The sequence below is a fragment of the Dermacentor variabilis genome, chromosome 10 (assembly GCF_050947875.1).
Source record: "Dermacentor variabilis isolate Ectoservices chromosome 10, ASM5094787v1, whole genome shotgun sequence".
NCBI classification, from domain to species: domain Eukaryota; kingdom Metazoa; phylum Arthropoda; class Arachnida; order Ixodida; family Ixodidae; genus Dermacentor; species Dermacentor variabilis.
Window position 1 is genome coordinate 4,997,132 of NC_134577.1, and position 23,060 is coordinate 5,020,191.

The 23,060-nt window shown below is 47.4% G+C and overlaps 1 protein-coding gene across 7 annotated transcripts in view; it reads right to left on the reverse strand.

The window, feature by feature from the left end:
• The window catches only part of Art4 (arginine methyltransferase 4), a 195,190-nt gene that overhangs the window by 112,886 nt on the left and 59,244 nt on the right, over window positions 1–23,060 (reverse strand). For all 7 annotated transcript variants that reach the window (XM_075671379.1, XM_075671376.1, XM_075671380.1 and 4 more), the window contains one exon: window positions 22,799–22,909. In XM_075671379.1, the coding sequence (XP_075527494.1) occupies window positions 22,799–22,909 (111 nt within the window). The remainder of the gene's footprint in view (window positions 1–22,798; window positions 22,910–23,060) is intronic.

Below are 23,060 nucleotides of genomic sequence, written 5' to 3' on the forward strand. Positions count from 1 at the left end.
CCTACCAGTACACTTATTAGGCGTATTGGTGCTCGTACTGTGACTAAAGATTAAAAATTAAATTATGGGGTTTTACGTGCCAAAAGCACTTTCTGATTATGCGGCATGCCGTAGTGAAGGACTCCGGAAATTTCGACCATCTGGGGTTCTTCAATGTGCACCTAAATCTAAGTACACGGGTGTTTTCGCAATTCACCCTCATCAAAATGCGGCCGCCGTGGCCGGGATTCGATCCCGCAACCTTGTGCTTAGCAGCCTAACAGTCTTAGTATAAAAAACAGTTCTGGACTGAGAAACATTACAGGATGAAGAGAAATGTGCTGCTGGTACGCTAGGAGAAAATTTTGCTTTTATCAGATTCAGCTTCCCACCACTCCCGTAGGATGTGGAGGACAGTCAGCCTTTCCATGCACCTACCACAGGTTGGAGGTTCATTTTCAGTGAGTAGAAAATTATAGGTGCCAAATGTGTCTTATTCCGAGACGACAGGATAGGACATCTGTTCGGCGTGATTTTGTTGCAAAGGGCCAGAAACGTAACTGTGGCTTTATCCCGTGGAGCTTATTATTTGTTTAGGACAACATTCATTTGGGCTAGATAGTGCATACTTGAATCAGGAAGGTACAGCCCCAACTAAGACGATCACAAGAGGGAGAACGACACAGGACAAACGCCCCAACTTCATCTATCTTTATTCACCAAAAATCAGCAAATATAAGCAAAATCACAGACATGCGCACAACGACCATCATGCATCATCTGCCAAACCGTTTTAGATTGGACATTTCGCTTTTGAAGAGGGTTTTATCACGAACATGCCAAGCTCCCTCTATGTTATCGCAGATAGCCCAGACCACAAGCACACTTATGGACGCACGCAAGATCACGTCTGCGCGCTCATACATGCGCAGACAGTGCGGCACGGCTCGCACACCTCAAAATGCAGCACAATCTCGGTGAACAGCTCCTCTCTGTAATTGCGCGTTTATTTTCCTTATCGCTGTCACCTCCTTGTTGCGGCACACGCAACAAGCATCCCCCGTTGCCTTTCTCCAACGACGGATGTTTTTCTCATCAATGCTGAAGCCCTGCCCTGCTTGAACATTTGAAGATGCCTCTGCAGCTAGCACAACTTTTTGTTTGAAACAGGCACTATAGTGGCATCGCCTGTTTGGCGCCATTACGATAAAGCAACGCTACAGGCTACGCCACACGCCAATACGACACAGGTCAAAATAGCGACGTAGCTCGTGTACTTCAGTTGGCTACGGGTGTGGCTACGGGTGTGGCTAACATTACAACCCAGTGCATTTTTTAAAATACTCGAATCTATGCCGACCCTAGATTCAATCGGCCTAGATTCGAATAAATACGGTATCTAAGAGGTCTGCACTTGCTAAGTTTGCGCTCCGTGCTTCGTGTTCTATGAGTGGAGCTGTGCCTTGCTCGATACCAGCATCAGCTGAGCAGTCGAACAAAGCGACATTCGCAAGTCATCAACAACGGTAAGCCGATCACACAGGTTCTCAATTCATTACGCACAGCAGAAATGCAAAGAAAGCTACTGCCCGACGTTGGGTGCCAAAATGTCACCTCACTCTGCATCTCCCCACGTGACGTCGGTAATTTGCGCAAAAGAGGGGCTTTACGATATGGCAGCGTGTGGCAATAGACCAAGTGCACATTCGAGCACCGAAAAAAAAAAAAAATGCCTGGCCGGCTGTTGTGGTACATGTCGAGCTCTCTCTCCCATGAACAAGACACGTCCAGGAGAGTTAATTCATTTACTGCCAGGAACACTACGCCATAAAGTACAACACTGCACTTAAACCCACGGAGAATGCTCTGGTGGAGGAACGCAGGTGCCACACCACATCACAAAATGGATCGTACACGCGGGCTGAGATGCTCACGCAAACACTACCTAGCGCTTTCCACCATCGACTCTGGTTATCACCTTACGAACACGAAGAATGTGAAGCACCGAGCATTTGCGACAACCGCAAAGGCAGGACACAGTCACTCAGCAAGCCACACTCACACAAGCCAGCAAATCATGCGAGTGTCTTAAGGGGGGATGCGGCTTACGCATCACGAAAAATGACCGAAAAACCGATTTTTCAAAAATCACATTTTCAGTTTTTATAACCCCTTCTCTACCCGATTCCAAAATATCTTCCATAAAAAGCGCTTATAAGTGCTTTAAAAAAATTGTTGTATCAGCCACAGAATGAGAAGTGTTGCGGAAATTGCAAAAAGACAGTGTTTTTCAAGCCATGATATCTCCATAACAGCGCAACCGAGTGCCGCCATCTTGGTCGCATCAGAAAGAGCATTTCTTCAACTTTAAATCTGTCGCTTTCCCGGCCTCCTCCGAGTGAAAACAAACGCAGAAAAAGCAACAGTTTCGAGGTCTCCCGGAGGTTCCTGATTGGTGGCGCGCACCAGGTGACAGCGGTGCGTGGCCCTATTGGTCTCCGGAGCGGTTGCCCCTAGCAACGGCGCTGCACATCGTCTGCTCTTCCCGCAGCTACGTTCTCCATCGCCCATATCACGAGCTTCTCCATAGTCTCGGTAGTAGCTCCGAAGCTCCGTGGCGTTGTTTCGCGTTGGATCTCGGCTGTGATCATGGATCGGCGACAACGCAAGAAGAAATACAAAACTTTGCATCAGTTCGGCAGCCGTAAGCACAAGTCTCCGATGCCCAAAAATAAAGCGTTGCCAACAGCCTCCAGTGCTGATTCTGCTGATGTTCAGTGCGGCGCAGACATCGTGGACACACAGCAGCAGTTCTCTCAATGTATGGATGCCTCGGACCCGCGACCAAGCACTTCAGGTGCCGACGACTCGCACCCGCGACCAAGCACCTCGCGCGTGGATGAAACGCAGTCGAGATTCGGCAGTACAATTCAAGCTCACTTGGAACCACACTACATATTGATAGAAGCTACTCGTGGGCGAGCCGAGACAATGCAAGCACCACTCAGTTCCGTTTCGGCGACCGAGAGAAAAATGAAGCTCACAGGTGAGAGTGGAAGTTGTGCCGATGTGGAGCAGGCAGATAAGTTTTTGGTTGTGCAGGTCACAGCATTGAATGCTTTGTACAAGAATGCCTTGTGCCAAGAATGCTCTCAGCCGTGACTGACTGTTCATTTGGGAACAAGGCATGGGTTGGCTGCACGAATGCTACTGACCTGCAATGCCTGCGGCATTGTTGCAAATGAAGGGTCATCGCCGCGCGTAGAGGGTGGCAAGGCTTTTGACGTGAATATGCGTGCAATGCAAGCAATTAAAACCACCGGCAGAGGGGCAACTGCACCGACTGACTTTTGGTATGAACATTTCACACAGAGGCTTGCACCATAAGACATTCCAAAGACATTTGAAATCAAAATTCAGGCCTCCCGGTGAGATGGCTGCGGCAAGTCTCTTTTCTAATGCTGTGGCAGCCGTGCGGAAAATCTGGCATTCACAAAAAATGCGACGGTAGTCTACGACGGGACATGGATGACACGTGGTCATGCATCCCATATTGGTGTGGGCACAATAATTGAATTTTACACTGGTCTGGTGCTTGACTGCGTTGTGCTCTCGAACAGATGCCATGGATGCACGCTTGGGCCGAAAGAAAACGATGAAGCCTACAGTAAATGGAAAGAGAATCACGTGTGCCAAAAGAACACCGATGAAAAATCAAGCCGAATGGAGGTCGAGGCAGCGTTGATCTTGTTCAGAACGTCACTGGAAAGGAATGACCTCCGCTGCACATCTATTGTTTGTGATGGGGATAGCTGTACTTTCCAGGCCCTTTGTAAGAACAAGGCTTATGGCTTCATTACATTCAACAAAGAGAACTGTATCAATCACATCAAAAAGAGGATGGGTACAGCCCTACGAACACTTGTCTCAAAAAGCAGAAGTAAACCGATTGGAGGGAAGGGTGGCCTGACCCAAGACCTAATCAAAAAGCTCACCAATTATTATGGCATGGCCATACGTAACAATATTGAAGTATATGATATGCAAAGGGCCATAATGGCAACCTTCTATCATATCACTTCAACAGATAAAGACCCTCATCATGAGCTCTGCCCTGGTGGTGCAGACACCAGGCTGCAGAAGCTGAAGGTAAAGCTGCGCCGACATAACTAACATAACAGAACATAAGTACAAATTGGCAGCAGATTTCAGCTGCGTTGCTGCCTGTGTATCAACGCCTCTCGGATCCTCAGCTACTCAGTCGTTGCCAAGGCAAGAAGACTCAGAATGCAGCCGAGAGTCTCCACTGTGTCATTTGGTCAATTCTACCAAAAGAGCAAAATTCTCCCCTCTTACAGATGTGTCAGCACATCTGTAAGAGTGGAGCGCAATGTTATTGTTAATAAATTTTGCTACTGGTTTAGTCATTGCACACATGTGGAAAAGGTATATTGAGACAAAAGTACTTTCGACCAAAAACCAGTCGAATGACACATTGTTCCCATTCGATATAGCTTCATCTTTACCATAGGCAGTCCCTGTATCTGTCTACTCTGGAAAGGTTGGGTGTGGTAAAGGCTACTGAATAGCAACAACACATTACTTCTTGATGGTTAGGTGACTGCTGAGAAGGCACTGTGATGAGAGGAATGTTCGAGTAATTCACAGAAAGCCACAGCACTCCCAGCCTTCCCTGGTTGTGGAGGGAGACCGTACATGAGAAACATTGTCTGTAGAACAGCCTTGCATGATAACGAACTTATTAATTTTAGCAAATAGATTTTCCAGGACTGTGAAAAGTCAAACTCGATGGGGACCGAACCTTTTTCTACCATCGCGAGAAATCGCGTTAATGCAGCAAGCGAGCACTCTCAAATGTTTCCTAACCACGCAGTGAGGCACGATGTGCTTGGCAGAGTAGTATGTCAGGAGAGCCAGTGTATAGCTAATTTAACATACTGTGGCACAAAGAAAGAACTATAGGAAGAAGATGACAGAAAGAGCACCAAAATGGTCAATAAAAATTTTAAGTCTCTTATTATTATGAGTACTGTGCTCAAAGCCATTCTCCGCACACACTAGGTGCGAAGGTAAATAATGAAATTACCCCCCCCAAAAATTTGTGTAAAACTGAAAAAAGGTGCGTGAAACAGACACATGAAGGGCATCATTGTAACTGCAATGATGTTCCCATATTTGCCTTTGTTATGTGCTGTGTTTTTAGTACACCAGCACAATAGCTGTCATATGGAATACAGCGGAGTCCACTTATTATATAATGATATCTGATCGTTATAACCGATCATCGCTATATCTAGACCACCATAACAAAGAAAAGCTACCGAACATACCTTTATAGCTCCAAAATCAAATTTGCCAATTGCGCTAAAAAAATGGACATTGTATAAAGTAGCCTGCAAAAATAAGATCTTTTTATATACAGTCGCCGAACTCACGGGGACTGCGGAAATGTCCAAATAAACAGGTGTCCAAAAAAGCAGATTAAGAAAAAAAAAAAAGAAATCCTTTATTTCCACGCACTTATTCAGGCTCGGAAGTAGGCTTCCCCAAAATCGTGAATGCGCCGTTGCATGCTGTTCCATTTACGCACAATCAGATAAGCCTGAATCTCGGAGAGGGTCGTACGGTCACTATAGGCAGCTGAAAGCACAGTCACTGCTTGTACACACTCCGCATTCAATGGCAGCATAGCACATAGTGCGTCATCTTCAGAGTCGGAGTCATCGTCTGGCGGTGCAGCAGAAACCTGACAAATGATCTCGCCGTCATCGAGTTCTGCGCATGTCAGTATAGCAGTGTCAGCACCTGTGAAACTGTCGAATGAGACGGCGTACGGAATCGCAATGCAACCAAGGTGCAACCAAGCACACACAGCAAACACCACCACGCCGTCACGCCAGCACCAGTCATACAGAAGAAAAACGTGGCCTACTTGCAGTGTCGCGCACGAAGGAAGAAACAAATCCGCTGCTGGATTGTCTTGACATGGCTTACTAAGCTGAGACCGGAACTGCTGTAGCCACTCTATTGAACCAGGCAGAAACAATGATGATGATAAGCGGGAATTTGCAGTAGCGCAACTTCGTGGGGCAGCAAGGAGGCTCCGTTCAAAACAAAAATGGCGTTCAGCAAGTCGAACTATGCACCAGTCAGAGTCGGTGCATGGTGCTTTCGATCGAGTTGGCTCAAGGAGCATCCGAAAAATCAGACGAGAAGTTGCAAGGTGCACGAACTTTGGCAGTTGTTATACATTATGGTCTATGGGGAGAATGGCGGTGCCATGAAGCAGACCGAATAATCGAGCATGTCTGAATTTTTGGAGTCCGAAAAATCAGTCAGCGACTGCACCTGCAGCGACGCGCCCTAAGCGCGCTCCCGATTGCAACGCCGGCACCGGGTTGCGCTGCGCGAAATAAAGGTAGATTGCACCTCTGCGTTCGTTGCGTGCTGACGCGCGTTCCGCCACTTGTATATATTGCAACGTGCGTTTATTTCGGCTTGTAGCGACGCGACCGGCGTCGCTTGACGCGTTCCGATCATGGACGCAAAACGTATAAATACGGGCCCACCACTTGCGCTGGCTCAGTCCGACGAACGCCCCAGACGCGCTTGCTGCTTTTGCCGTCACCGCGCTGTTCATTTGATTTAGGGCACAAGTTCGCCCATTAAACTCTCTTTACGTCTAACGCCGACGCAGTGTCCCTTTCTGTCTGCCTGCGTGCCAGGTAGCTCACCGTCACCTACGTAACAATATGCGGCTGTCCATAAGCGTCACATATCGCAACCACTATAGCTTGGTGACCCGGACGTGATTAGGCATTTGAGTGGCGCGGATGCCAGGATAGCTTGCTTCGTGCAGCTTAGTGAAGATTTGGCCTACAATATTCAGACAGCACAAAAGGGCGCGTGCGGCCACAAGACACATCACACACAATTATACCAGATGAGAAGGGCAGCGGCAAATCAGACAATGAGAAAGAATTAGAGCTTGTGCGCAAGTCACGAAGTTCACTGTCACTGCGCTGTGCCTCTGCAATTGCCTCAAAGTCCACAGCATCAGATGTTACGACACTTATGCGGGAAAGGGCGTCGGCAGCAGCATTGACGGGGCCTTTGATGTAGCTTAGGTCTATGGTGAACTCCGAAATGAAATTTAGATGCCGAATTTGCCGGGATGTATAAGCACTGTGGTTTCCACGAAAAGTGAATGCCAGTAGCTTATGGTCAGTCAGTACGTGGAATACGCTACATTCCAGTTGATAGAAAAAATGCCGAATTCGGAGGTAGACGTCGAGAAGTACACGGTCGAACGTGCTGTAGCGAGTTTCGGCAGGCTTTAATTTCTGGGAGAAGAAGGCTAGCAGGCACCACGAGTCTTGCTGGAACTGCTGAAGGACGGCACCAATGACGTTGGAGGAAGTATCGGTGATCAGCCGCATTGGTGCGTTGGGTAAGGGATGCATTGTGTTGGCCAAAGCATTCTTGGCTTCCTCAAATGCTGCGTCAGCTACACTTGTCCACTTGAGAGGGGCTGACGGTGCTTTAGTTGGCTTGAGCATGTCGGTCAGCGGTAGGACAAAATGGGTCACATTAGGTATAAAGCGACGGTGGAGCTCTGCAGTCCTAGGAACTCGTACAGCTTTCGAAGTTGGACGAGGAATATCGTGCAGTGCTTGAACTTTGCTGTCCAGGGACTGGACTCCTTCAGGTGTGACGAGGTCACCAAGAAATTCGATATTGCTGACGCCGAAAACACACTTTGCTGTTTTAATGGTCAAACCATAGAGTAACATAGTATACGACAAGAGCGGACACTCGAGCCGTTTCGCGGACGAGCTATGCAGCTTCGCCGATTCCGCTAGGTGGCAGAGCCTATCAAGAAAAATGCTGCTGTGGCTGCGGCTGCGGCTAGCAGCTTGACAGGCGGCCCGACCACTGGGAACGACCCAACATGTGCAAAGCCTTGTCAGACCATTCTGCCGGGCTCTTTCTTTAAAATGCATCTGGGCATTGTTGTTGGGCTCTGCCACCATCTGCTTCGTTGCCGTTTCATGGTAAGGCCACAGCAAGTTCTTTTGCGCGTTGTTAACGACTTATTCTCTTCGCATTTCGTTATGTCACTGTTAGCCGCATGAACAAGTGATGGCGGCCTTGCAGCCATGAAAAGCTGCTGCCCATTTGCAACGCTGACTTTCATTTTGTGTTCTTTTTTATGTGCAGCAATGAGCGGTGATGCTAGCGAAAACAGCGATGCGGTAGCGTCCGAGCTGCGATGCATGTTCAATACAATGACGAAGTTATAAAATAAAATAAAATGGTTCGTTAAGAAATGTGGCCTATGAACACATGCCATTCGGGACAGAGAGCTTTATGACACGCGCGGCGACTGCTGAAAAAGTATGGTGCTCTACTTCTGCAAAAGAAAGTTATTTCTAAGCGGTACACGTGCAATATTTGCAGTATGGCAATAATGCGCACTCTCCCAACCTCTGTAGCAGGCTATATGCGCTCGAGCGTTGTTAGCTGTTCTGCATTGGGCTGAAAATACATGTTCTCATGTTTTAATTGTGTATGGAGTCGTTACCGTAGAAAGTTCCTTGTTTAACAGTGCTTCCTTAACCAAAACAGAAAAAAATAAATAAATAAAATATCCATTGCATGAACGAACGCAGCATCTCCATTATAAAGCTTTGCAGGCTCCAATACTGCAGGTGAAGACCCCCAACACAAAGTGCTTAATTGCAGCTCTTTAATGACATACACACTGGCTTACACATTCAAGATGAAGATGTTGGTGCGTGCTCAATTATTTTTGCAGCCCTTTTATTTCGGCACGCTACCATTCACATAATTTTGCTGCCCTAATTCACCTTCCTTCGCAGAAGTACAAGAAAGAAGTCATTTTTTTCCTTCTAAAACAATCCCATTTTAAGCAAATTAATTTCTGTTGTGTATTTGCAGTTTTTTTTTTCATTATCTGGATAGTTGCAACACGTCTTCTATGTGTTTTGCTTGTGCAAAGTTATTGCCATCACGCCATTCATTTTCAACTATTCTCCATTATACCGGTGTCACACCACCACTAGCGATCGCGAAAAAGTCCGATCCGGATTGAAATTCGCGGCTGATATTGGCGCCATCGTGCAGCTTGCGCAAAAGAACCAATCGTGACTGAGACATTCAAATTGGATTGGGCTTGATCGCGTTTAAAAGTGCGCCGTGTGACACCCGTATTACTTGCATTTCGCTGTTTCTTTTTGTTTTAATGTATCTGCCTCTTACAATCTTGTTGCAATAAATTGTCTGCTATTTTCGTGTTCTTGACTGTGCAGCAAGTTCATTTATATTTAAGGAACACAGCACATTGATTTACAATACACCTTTTGGCGCGAGTTACTAGACGTACAACATCATAAGCGATAAAGTTCTACTTCCTCAATAGTTGGCATGATTGTTGCGCTAAGTTACAGCTTGAAACAGCAAATATGAATTTAAATGAAACTAACATGAGTGAAACACCTTTGTGCGCTCGTCGTCACAACATATAAACAGCGGCACAAGCACCTGCATGAAATCACGCGATTTAAGCAAAGGTGTGGGTCACAAAAAAAAGAAAACAAAGAGAGAGACAGAGAGAAACGAAAGTGAAATTGGAGCCTCCGAGATTCGGCAGCATGCACGACCATTTTGGAGGCTGGTGCGTTTCGCTGATTCCGCTAGCTGCGCTGAGAGCCAAAGTCGGCCGCAGGCACCTATGGGAGTGTCCGCTCTTGTCGTATACCATGTTACTCTATGGTCAAACCATGTTCCTGGAGTCGTGCAAAAAGCAATCGCAGATGATCGGCATGCTGTTCAGGTGAAGAGCTAGTCACAAGTAAGTCATCGAGTGTAGGCCGCGGGTCACCTCATTGACGACTCTCTGAAACGTTTGGCCGGGGTTCCTAAACTCGAAAGGCATGCAGACATACTCAAAGAGGCCAAAAGGTGTCGCAATGGCAGTCTTTGGTATGCCCGATGACTCAACAGGAATGTGGTGGTAAGCTTTGACCAAGTCGATCTAGCTGAATATGGTAGTACCAGCTAGTGTGGCGGCGCAGTCGTGAATATGGCGAAGTGGATACCAATCAGGGAGAGTGCATGTTCAGTGCACCATAGTCACCAAAGGGGCACCAATCACCTGCTTCGGAACCAAGTGCAGGGCAGATGACCAGCTGCTTGACGACAGCAGAATGATGCCAAGTTGGAGCATATGTTTAATTTCCCTGCGTGCTGTGGCAAGGCGGTCAGCCGCGAGGCGCCGTGGTTTGCTGAACACGAGAGGTCCGGTTGTGACGACGTGGTACGTGACTGCGTGTCGCACTGGTAGTTCTAAGTTGTTGGGCCTTGTAAGTGCAGGAAGTTCGGAGCAGTTTGCACAGGGGACAACAAAGGTGCGAGGATTCCCTGCACGGACAAACTGGTCGTACAGTCCACAAGGCGCCGTGAGCGGATGTCCATGTTCAGGCCGAAATTGTTAAGAAAGCCCACTCTAAGTATAGCGAAGTGCACACCAGCGACGATGAATATCCATCGAAATGTGCGGCGCAGTCCTAAGTCGATGGTGAGCGAACGCTGTCCAAATGTGGCGACTGTGGAACTATTGACAGCTTGTAACGATTCAGTCCTTTCAGCGCGTTGTCGGTTGTAATGCGAGGCAGGGATAACACTTATCTCAGCGCCAGTGTCGACCAGAAAACGACGTCCCGTTATTCCGTCTGATACGTATAGCACGCGGCTGCATTTCGCTGCGAGGTCAAGCGAGTCACTCGCCATCATTAGCGACTCGCGTTCATGTTTTTCTGCCAGCAACAAGGCTCCCCACAGTTCTTACCGCTGGCACCAAAACAGACATGACACCAGCAGGAGATGTCACAGTTGCTTCGAGTGTGGGATGAGAGAATGCAAACGTGAGTTGCCGTGAGAGCGACCATGGCTCAAAGTCCGCATCGCAGCGATGGAGGCAGTGGGCTGCTCTATTTTTAAAAATTTTTTTTCGAGGCGAGAGTGCAGCGCTTGAGTATCCGGTCCATGGGGCCAGTGCGGGAGTATTCTGCAACGCGATCCCCGAGCTCGGCTTGCTTCTCCAATGGCATGTCGCCTGCAGCAGCCAGGACAGGAAGAAAGCTTTGTGGGAGATGCTGCAGAAATCAGGTCTTTTAGCAGTGCTACGGAAAGTATGGTATACGGTACGGTAAGTGCGTAATACCGTACCGGTCTAGGACTGCGCATGCGCGAACTTTATCGTACGGAACTACTTTCCGATGGCATACTAGACAGTAAGGAGTCGGTAAGGCTCGACTGGCACCGTGTGTCGTGAGCCGAGCTGCACCAAGCCAAAACAGTGAGAAGCTGATGTTGGCCACAGAGTCCATGCCGTGCATGTTCAAGTTTCGTGTGCATTTTTCATGATGGTACTACCAAGGCACGTGACATTAATTTACCTCCTGCGACACGACGAAGTAGTAGCAGGGCAGCCCTTCCAACCGGGAGGAAACATCGGCTGAACTAAACTTGTGGACGTACCCTTATGACAAGCGTGTAGTATACTCTGGTCGAATGAGAAGGAAATGAGAAAACCGAAAATCATCTAGAAGAAAAACTGAAAATAAAAAGTGGCATAAAAAAAAGCAATTCAGGTTGGTGGCGCCATCTAGTGATGCAGTTTACTTAGAGGGGACGTTGAGTTTTTATAACAGTAACTAACCACATTCTGCTTGTCTACTGGTGTGCCGGCAGTGGTGCAACTGACAACAAACACCCCTATTTTTTATATGTTGGTTAGGCAAAAACACCTATGTAACAAAAATATGTTTCACGTGTTGCAGGACAAAGTGTCACAAGAGGTCGCTACCGGCCTTGTGACTGGCGTCTACGCTTGCCATAACCTGGCACTTCCTTAAAGAATAATGTGTCTGGGGACAAGCTAAACCTTTCTAGCATTTTCCAAAATGAATACAGTCAACTTCCGACTTTTCGGACTTCCTAGGGCCCGCGAAAACGTCAGAAAAATCAGGCAGTTCGAAAAAACAAATGCATGCCTTTTACTGCCTCCAATGGCTCAAATCGCCACAGGCACTCCCAAAATAGCTCTGATGGCCTACCCATACGCCATTAGGCGTATCGGTACGCTTATTGTGACAGGACACGGCAGGTGCATGCGTGTATAACTAAGGAATACACACTGTATCCCGTGACAAATGACCCTTCTCACTTTGATACGCTTCACCGCAATAGTTCGCATATGCTTCACCACGTCACACCACTGTATTGAGGCAAAGCTGACTTTCGGAAACAACGTTATGCAATGTGTTATGCCTTCTGAGCTTCGAAGCCATCGGCGAGGATTCGACGGAGTAGGCGCCATTGCAAACAGCAGCGAATTGCTTTAATGAAAAACATGGTAACGAAAAGCAAAACGATTGGTAGTGAACATCGAAGTAACTAAATTGCCGCGATGGTGGCTACGGCTGCCAGCGGACTTGGGTGTGAGAGCCTCTGTTCAAGGTGGAGAGAAAATTAAAATAGGGGCGGTAGTGGCTTCAATCAATGCCGTTTCGGACCTGCGGTTTTGGCAGAAAGTCCGAAAAATCGAACGGCGAAGGGGTTTTGTGACCGAAATTTCAACCTTTCTTACCGTATTTACACGACTGTAAGTCGACTCGAATGTAAGTCGACCTCCCATATCGCTTGACCGGAAAAAAAAAAGAGCATACCCGAGGGCGCATTCGATAACGAAAATTTTTTAGTAGCTGACATGGTCACTGGACTACTCGTCTTCACTAGTGCTGCCATCGTCATCGTTGCTGCGGTCCCACAGCGCGTCGTGGTCCAGCGAAATTTCAAATTTGGCAAACGACCGCACCAGGACATCTTGCAGAACAGCAGCCCACGCCAAATGCACCCAACCACACGCAGCCATCAGGGAGGCTATTTTGACAGGTCTGGTTGGCGTAATTTCGCAGTCTTCTGCCGCCAGCCACTCGTTGTACTCACGGCAGAGCAGAACCTTAAAATTAAGGCGGAGGTCCGGGCTTATTTCATGATCACGTCGCACTTCACTGGCAGGGACCGATCACACATTTCAGTGACGTACGCCGCAAGCTTAGTTTACAGCTTCAGAAAGCTTCCATACTTCGGCACGTGGGAAATTTCTCACTTGCCGTCACACAGGTGAAAATTTCGCTTCGCTGCAGTCGCCACTCTCGCACCACCTGTTTAGAAACATCGAAATTGCGGCCCGTTGTGCAGTGATTTGTTTCTTCGGCGTAAAGGATGGCAGCCCTCTTGAACGCTGCTGTGAATGAGTGCCGAACGATTAGTGGGCCTGGAGCACTCAGACGACTGGGGAAGCATAGAAGTAGCACGTAGCCGGCAGTCAACTGGAACGCGTCAAACCAATACCAATGCCTTTAAACAGAGAAAGAGAAACTCGCGAGCGGTGTCTGCTCTTCCATGAACTACCGATACTCCCCGCATGCACCGCCGTTCTGAGGGTGCCGCCGCAAATGAAAACAGCGGCGCTTCCATCAACTATCGACACTCCCCCATGAGTGTTGCATGCACTGCGAGACTCAAAAATGTTAAAAAAACCCTTCCGAAAAGGGAATAAACACGCGGGATAGCGAAAAGATACGGGTACGGCCATAGAGCAAACATAATATTGTAACTACGTTGTAGCTCCAGTTGGTATCGCTTTTTTTGGCGGGGCCATGTTTTGGTTTCGATTGTAAGTCGACCCACCCAACTTCAGACTTTCAAATTTAAAAAAAGGGGTAGACTTACAATCGTGTAAATACGGTATACATTTACTCCATGGGGTACCGTGGTGGTGCTGCGAAGGCGTCCGAATTATCGGGCATGTCCGAAAAATTGGGCGTCCGGAAAATCGGTCGTTGACTGTATTTCGCGCTCAGCACATAGTTATTGTACTCCGCAAGGCCCCGATGTTTAGCCACTGTCACCATTATCACATTACCGTACGCATGGAGCAGCACACGCAGCTAAAACGTTTTCAGTCATCGCGGTAGGTTGGTACGGAACAGTAATACCGTACCGTATACCGCACTTACCGTAACGTAATACAGCACTGCTAAAACTCTCTAATAACTCATGAAGTAGAGGACTCTTGGAATCTTGCATGCTGTCAGTGAGTAGCTGGCGCATTCAGTGCAACAGCTGAGATGATCGTCAGTCTCCCAGCTCCTCCGTGTTGAGAAGTTGCTGCAAACGGCTGCGTTCCGAAACCGTTTTGTGCATCAGAACAATGGTCTTGAAATGGTCGTATGGTTGGGTCGCGAGTGGAAGGCTCAACACGTCGTTGAATTCGCCCGCAACTTCAGATGGTACTGTAAAAACTACAGGAATGTATTTCGCGCACTATGCAGTGATGCGGCACAAGTCGAAGAGTGCTTATTCCACTTGAGTAAACCATACTGCGGGATTCTTTGGCCAAAATGGCGGGAGACGCACCTGCACGTTAAAGACTGCTTCCATGTTGATGGCGAGGGAACGGCTCTTGTTGCTCACCATTGACTGCGGTTGCTGTTGAGTACCGTTGTCCGCCGACATGGGACTTGTGTTCGTAGCCATCACGTATGCATGTCCGGATCACCAAGATATAGTGGTCTCAATGTACGACGCTTATAGACAGCGGCATATATACCAGCGGCGGAATGCACGTCGCCAGCACCGCGTGCACAAGATAAGCGAAATAAAGACAGATTGCAGCTCTGCGTTCGTTGTGTGCTGACGTGCGTTCCGCCGCTCGTATATATGTGGCTGTCTATAAGCATCGTATATCGCAACCACTATAATACCTCTAAACAGCGCTGAAATAGTCCGAAATCCGCACTTGCTTTCGCGGGAGTTTCAGCTTCACAACTTGGGTGTCCAGCTGCTGCGCGAACACTAGTGGCAATAATTAAACATGAATGAAATAAACGAGCGACTCGATAGACGACAGTGCACTTTGCGTGAGCATCGGGGTCGATGTCAAAAACGGGTCCATTCTCACTCTTGTCGGCCCCATTGCAGAAAGGCACCGTATGTTGCAACAACGATCACCCCCATCTCTTCCCATAATGAGGCAGCACTATCTGCATTCGAAAACTCCTCGATCGAAGCACCAGCTGTTTCGTCATTAGTAGCGAGATGCTTGCAGTGCTCAGTAATGTCGCCGGCTGGCCCCTGATCGGCATGGCCCCTGGTTGTGGCCATCATGATCACGAGGCTCCTGTATGAGCTCATACTTTGGGCCTTGCAAAATGTGCAGCTTTGTCTCAAGCGATACATCGTTTTGTCGGCGGGGCCTTCTATCAATCTGGCTGTCCTCTGCAACCAGGCTGTCAGCTACTTTTTCCACGGCGCACTTCTGCATTCACTGAGAAAGGGGCGAAGGGCAGCCGCCACTTCGCTGACGCTTTTTTTTCCCCCTGTCTTCACACATAGCTCAATCGTGAGCGACACGAATGCTGGAGGCACCTTCTGGCGCATGGGCAGGACACACTGTTCGGTTAATGACGGCAGATACGAACGCATATAGGCAAACGTATCACCCCATTGTGGCATCGTTCATTTAACGGGAACTTAGTAATGCAAGTTACCCGATTATTCTGCATGGAAAACGCCGTCCAGAAGGCAAAATTTTGATTGTCATATCCGATATGCAGTGAATAACGTATCATTATACATGGGTTTTTTTCTCATAGCCCTACCGTATAAGTTGACACTCATAAGTTGGCTCATCGTTATCACCGATATATCGTCATATGTGGTAAGGCTATAAGTGGACTGCACTGTACTACTGTATTTACTTGCGTAATGATTGCACGCGCGTAATGATCGTACCCCTAAATTTTGTCATCAAAATTGTTTTTTTTTTAACATTTCCCGTGCAATGATCGCACGCCGAACTTGTCGCAGCGATATGTCATGTGCCAAGTCTAGCCAATAATGACCGCGCTTACCATCTGTCGAATGCAACACGAACGACTCTTCAAGACAAACCAGACGGTCTTCACGCACCAAGCATTCTTAAGTATATGCCCCATTTCATTACTTTCAACACTTTCCACACTTCCATGACAAAAAGAGGTGCAACCAAACTTTCCCTTATCATGTTTAGGCTTTATAATTGTTGTGGTCAACAACAACAAAAAATGCGCCTTTCGATTTTTATCTGCACTCGTGGGCACGCAGCAAATCGCAAGCGGAAACGATAGTAGCCACGTTTACACTGATACGTTAAAAGTGTACCTTATTCATATGCCAACGCTTGTAACACAGCTAAGATATTTACCCACCCTTAGCGGAAACGTGCCGTATTAGGATAGTAGTGAAGACAGATGCCACAGTTTCCGCAGCATACCGGCCATGTGTTTCTATGTCACTGGCAGCTAAGCATGCCTATCTATTTCAGTCCCCTCAAAGTGGACATGGCTAGGTTATTGCCGCAAACTTGCCGACATTAATATCATTACTGATACGGAATAAACTGTTTCAATGTACGTAATGTACTCACGAGAAGAAAAAAAAAATCACGTTCGGTGCGTTCGGCTTGCTCCACCGGCCGCCATTTTTGTTTTGGTGTCCCGCACTACACACAGCGGCAGCCACCTATTTGTTTTGTTGACCTGTCGTCATTCTGCAGCAAACGCGTCAAGAAAAAAAAAAAATGTTTTTTTCTTCTCACGGGAAATTTAACATGCATAATGATCGCACCGCTGAATTTGCGGCTATTTTTTGACAACAAAGTGCAATCATTATGAGAGCAAATACGGTAATTTCAAAATAGTAAGTCTGAGGCAGCTTCATCCCAAAGCATACGCACTTGCTATATATACAAGCATACAGTACAAATATGGCCAAACAGAGGCGAAGACCTCGATCCAGAAAAAGAAGGCACCACCTCACATAACATTCCAGATGAATGGCAAAGCAATCTGTGGTATCACATTCAACATGCAGTGTTATGCGAGAAAATGCAACCACCAAAATACGACCGAAAACTAAGATTTTTTTCGTGCTCAAGGCTTGTGTTTCTCATCTCAATCTACTTGCTTGCCTTTTTTCAACGTGCAGACTTTCTGTCAACAAAAGTCGCTCAAGCACCTACCATATTTGCTTCGAAAAGCTCTTGCATTACTTCCCTCTATGCTCCAGGCAGTCAGCCATATATGAATGAGAACTGCGGCGCGTGTCATCACGCGTTTATTGCTTGCCCTATCCTGCGCAACGCCGATTGAACATAAGAATCACAACAGGAATAGCAGCACAAAGCTATAGGCAGGGTTGCCAGGTCTTCGGAAGAATAAGCAGACAAGAAATTCCGAAAAGTAGCCAGTAAAGTCACCAATTGCGGCAAAAGCTTTAATTGGCAGCCAAAAATCTAGCCACGATGCAACAAACATGAAAATAAAGATGAAAAGTCAAGAAATACCTGTAGTTTCCTGCTGTGCTAATGACAAATAAAAATAACAGAACAAAACACTAATTATCACATAATATTGCACAGTAGTTTCGTTTTAAATGTAGTAAAGTCGAATCCCCGACTCAGTGACCATTGAACATAATGTGTTTTGTATCTGCATAAACCGTTACCAGCATATTGCATACGCATCGGTTAAAATGTAGCGTTTCCCCTTTTCGTCGCGAAAACACGGTGGTGCGTCGTCTCCATCGGGCGGCCCAGCAGAACAACAAGCCTCAGAGGTCAGAATAACGACCTCCAAGCGCCCTGTGCCTTTGCGCGTGAAGCCACATCAACATCATTTCGGCACCGTGCCAGAGAGCGTTGTGGCGTCGTGCAAGCAAGAACCAGCATCATGCTGAAACTCGGATAAAAAGGACACCAGGTGCTAAGCATAGGAGGAAAATTAGACATCGTCCGTGCTATCGAACGTCACACGAAGAAGTCGGTGCTGGCACGCAACAGGGATCTGCTGTCGACTACGAGTGTGTGTGGCATTTTGAATGCGAAGAAGTTGCTCGGCAGCGCTGCTGCGACCGCTACGAGGTTGAACTTTTCGTCATCGTTGCCTCTTTTGTTGCTGAAGTGTTAACTAGCGACAGTGAGGAGGACGACACAGAAAGCGACAGCACGGGTGAGCCGATCCCGACAGTGGCAGAAGCTGCACATTACGTCAGCCTCATGCATGCAATCATCGCAATCGCAACAGCACCCGGCAATGAAAAAGGCACCTCGGGACTTCTGCAGCACTACCACACGCATGCACGGAGAATACGTAACGCCAACAAGGAATCTGCCATGCGAGTGTTTGCCGAGAAGAGGGGGCTGGCTGAAAAGCTGGCATGCAGCTTCAGTAACATGAAAAAAGGGGGGTAGCAGCGAAACACAAAGGACACGCGGAATGCTTAGCCGCGTGTCCAAGGATTACGTGTGCAATGTGCTTGGTCATGAATTCTGAACACACCAGAGTGCTGAAAGGCTTAGACGCATGTGCGAGGATTCCGCGCGTGAAACTCAGTCGCGAAGTCCGCGTCGCCGATTCTCCGAATGCTTAGCCACGAGTCTGAAACATCCACAAGGGTAAGGATCGGCCACGCTACTGCGATGTCCTGAAGAAGGGTAAAAAGAAGGACACCGACCACTGAATGAATACAAGAAAAGACGTTTCGGCTCCCCTGAAGGGAGCCTTGTTCACAATGAAATCAAGTACGTGCGATACAATGTTTATATGGCTTTAAAATATGATGTAAGCAGCGCGTGTAGATGGGGGGGAGGGTTCCGTCATTCCGGTTGAGGGTGCTATCTGTGATTTGGATTAGGAGGGATTCCAAGTGGTGTCTTGATGTCAAATTTCTCTCTTTTTCTAATATCTTGGCGTTATCCCAATCAATCCTGTGGCCCAAGTCATCTGCATGCTCTGCCAAGGCGTTTGAGGCGACTTTTTTCTTTTTGACATCGTTGATATGCTGCTTCAACCGCTGTTCGAAATTTCCTGTCTCGCCGATATATACGCAGTCGCAGTCTTCACATGGAATCCCGTAGACGATGCCAGGAAACTTAGTCTTTGGAAGCTTGTCTTTCACGTTTACCAGCCGGTGGCGTAATTTTTGGGACGGTACGTGAGCTACCTGAACGTCATAGCCGCGTAGAACGCGGGCTAAGCCCTCGCTCACACCGGGCACATACGGTATGGGGGCGCGTTTTCTTGGGAGCACACAGTCAGGCCTTGGGGGCTGAGACAGATGGCGTTCCACCGAGTTCACAAACGACCTCGGGTAGCCACATGCGGAGAGATTACGGTGAACCTCTTGTAGGTCGGCAGCCCGGCTTTGTGGCGTTGTGCAGATACGCTTGGTTCTGCCGACAAGAGAGGCTACTACCGATCTCTTCTGGTTCATCGGGTGTACTGAATTAAAATGCAGATACCTGCCTGTGTGTGTGCTCTTTCTGTACACGGTAAATGCCAGACTGCGCCTGTCACGTTTCACGAGGACGTTCAGAAAAGGAAGCTCGCCATCTTTTTCTTCCTCGACTGTGAATTGGATAGACGCTTCAATACTATTTAAATGTGACAAAAATGAATGAATTTTTTTTTTCTCGCTGAATTATGCAGAACACATCGTCTACGTAACGTAGGAAGACTCTGGGCGGCGAGTTGAAAGAGGCGAGTGCTCGACGCTCAAGCCATTCCATAGTTAAATTTGCAGTAGTAACCGAAATGGATGCGCCCATCGGTGTCCCATGCACTTGCCTGTAGAAGGTGCCTTCAAAAGTGAAGTAGGTGTTCTCCAGGCAGAACAGGAGGAGCCTCTTCAAGTCAGGAACGTCGAAGGGCGTCCTTTCTGGTAGGGTAGGGTCATCGTCCAGAGCGGCGGTGCAAGTTTCCGCGGCGAGTCGAATAGGAACGCTTGTAAAAAGCGACACGACGTCGAACGAGACAAGCGCTTCCTGATCGTCGGGAGTAAAATCACGAATCTTGTTTATGAAGTCTTCAGAATGGTGAACCAACGAGTGGGGAAAGAACCTTATGAAGGTATTTGGACAGTTTATGAAGCGGAGAGCGAGTAAAATCAACAATTGGTCGCATCGGGACGTTAGGTTTATGTATTTTTGGCAAACCGTAGAGCGCCGGCGCCGAACCGTTTGTGCACAGAAGGGAGAAGTATAATCCTTTTTGCCTTGGATCTACAAACCGGAACACATCCGTAAGAAGCTTCTGTAGCTCCCTCTGTATCTTCAGCGTGGGATCCTTCTTCAGACGACTGTACGTTGCCTCGTCCGCAAGAAGTGACAACATCTTGTCACGGTAGTCAGTCCTGTTGAGTAGCACCGTGGCGTTGCCCTTGTCAGCCGGGAGGATGACGAGATTTTGGTTTGAGCAAAGGTCCTTGATCGCCTTGTTTTCTGCCGCTGAAAGCGGGGAGACGGAAGGGTGTGCGCGAAGCCGCGAGAAAATGCCTATGGTGCGGGTTCGTGCCTCCTCCCTCTTTGAAAGTTCAATTTGGCTGATAGCATCAGCCAAATTGCTTCAAATTGGACAAAATAAAGCAAATAAAACTTGGACCTGCATTTTACCTTTAGTAGTCGACCTATTACCACAAAATATAGTCCTTGATAGTCCAGCCAGCTTAAGATTCGCAGCAATTTTTGGAGCAGATAGAATGTCATTCTGGATTAGTTTAGGAGCAGCCACACCAGCATTTTGGAGCAGTTTCAGAGCACAAAAATTAGTCTTTTCGTAACACTTTAGTAGTATAGCAGTAATCTATAGCCAAATGGTGAAGCATGTAATTACTGTACACTCAGTAAGTCCTCCTCAACAATGAGACAAGACTTAACGCTAACAGTGACTTATTAAGCTTGCCTTCCCACAGATGGCATACCATGCACGGTATGTTGCGAACATTTTCATTTAGGTAGGCAACAAACTTATTTTGTAAACAAGTAAATAAAATTTAGAGCATAACGAGAAGAAAGACGTGCGCCTGGGTGCATGACACACATGACATTACAAATGAGCTAGAACAATTTACGCCGTCAGGCTTAAGACAAGTGATAGCAAATGTCTTATGTGCATTCCAAATGACATATGTACTTCGATATGCTTTACCTCAAAAGATAAATTGTGTATTACGCCCAATAACAATGCTAGAAGCTTCGCAAAACACTACACATCTATGAGCGGTGCCGAGATGAGATGCCTGTTCGGGGTGTCGGTAAGATTGCAATTGCTGTCGAGAACAAGGTTCGTACCATTCCGTACACTCACTTTCATTGCGAGGCAGTTTGTTGGCTTACCCTGCCATGTTGCCTCCGTGAATAGATAGGAGTCGATACGGCATAAAACCATAACTCGTCACCGATACCCAACCGACTTTTCGAAGAACTACCTTTCACCCCTCCCGAGTGCTCAAATTGGAACAGGCACATCCTAAGTAGCTCTGAAGGTCTGCCAGTACAATTATTAGGCGTATCAGTGCTCGTACTGTAACAGGAGATGGCGGCTGGACGTGTGTACAATTAAGGAATACATACCGTGTCTCGTGACAATTGTCTCTTACCACTTTTGGTACGCCTCACCACAAACCCTCACATATGCTTCACCGCGTAGCACTACTATATAGAGGCAAGAGTGAGTTTCGGGAACCAGCATTATGCAAAGCGTCGTGGTTTCCGAGCTTCAAACTCACTGGTAAGGATTGCGTAGGCAGAGTCAGCGCCACAGCTAAAAGCAGCGAATTTTTTAATGAAAAACGGCACCGAGCAGCAAGAAGCTTTGTAGCAAACATCAAAGTAGCTAGGCCTAGCGTTGCGGCAGTGGTGGCTTCGGCTACAGCTGCCAGCAGATCTGCGTGATAGAGCACCTATTCGAGGTGGTGAGCTAATCAAAATGGTAATGCTGGTGGCTTTGACCAATGCCATTTTGGACCTGCAGTCATGGTAAGAAGTCTGGAAAATCGGATGGCGAAGGGTTCTTGCGACCGAAATTTCAGACGTTCTTATACATTGACTCTATGAAGTACCATGGCGGTGCCGCGAAAGTGTTCGAATTACGGGCACATCCGAAAAATCGGGCATCTGGAAAATCAGTCGTTGACTGTAGTTGCATAACGCTATGAAAACATGGCATTGCCGTGAAAACGTAAAAATACCACACTTTTGCACAGTCGGCGCAAATGGCACTTTAGTGGCACAGTCAGGAACCGGCACGTAAATTGTAGCCAAATGTTGCAAATGGTGCAGTTGGATCAGCAATGTATAGTGAAAATAGTGTTTTGAAAGAATAGTCCATCAGCATGAACTGTTTTAGTGTTTCTCCTGAGGAGCTTTATGTCCTGATTGCACAGTAAAATGCAATACACTTTCCCTTCAATACTCTTCAATGCACTGCCAAATTGAATTTACAGTCCATGATTGTGTGGACACTTTCAGCCAAGTATATGAAAAAATACATTTCTACTGATTCTATAACTAACTACAGTTGTTCCCTGTGGTAAAAATCTTGAACTACACAAATATTTTATGACAACCGTTGTAGCTTATATCAAGGTTCTGTAGTATATCCCACATCGTATTATGGTGTACTGCAATGCTACAATCAAGCAACTCTGAAAAATTAGCTGGCCAGTCTGCATGTGGCTAAACTATGTCCCCTCGGCAGCCTTAGCCCCTCAGCTCATATTCAATGCAGCCATGACTTGGCTCTGCCTACCAGGCATTTCATTGGCAACTGGTGTCAGTCAGGATCACACCACAGCTGTCCATCGAGCCCAGCATGCCTCAAATACCCACCTCTGCGTGCTTAGCCATGGAACTGGCCTCAACAGCAAACACCTTGCGGGCGCCGGCCTGCACTGCAAAAAAGGACAGGATGCCCGACCCAGCACCAACATCGAGCACCACCTGGAAGCAAGCAGATCTCTCTGTAGGTTCCTCATTCAACAGGACATTTAGAGGCACATCTTGTTAAAAACAAATATCAAAGATGCAGCAAGGTAAATGCAAATCTTTACACCATTGGCTGCTAAAGGTGGAAAAAATAAAGGGGAGGGGC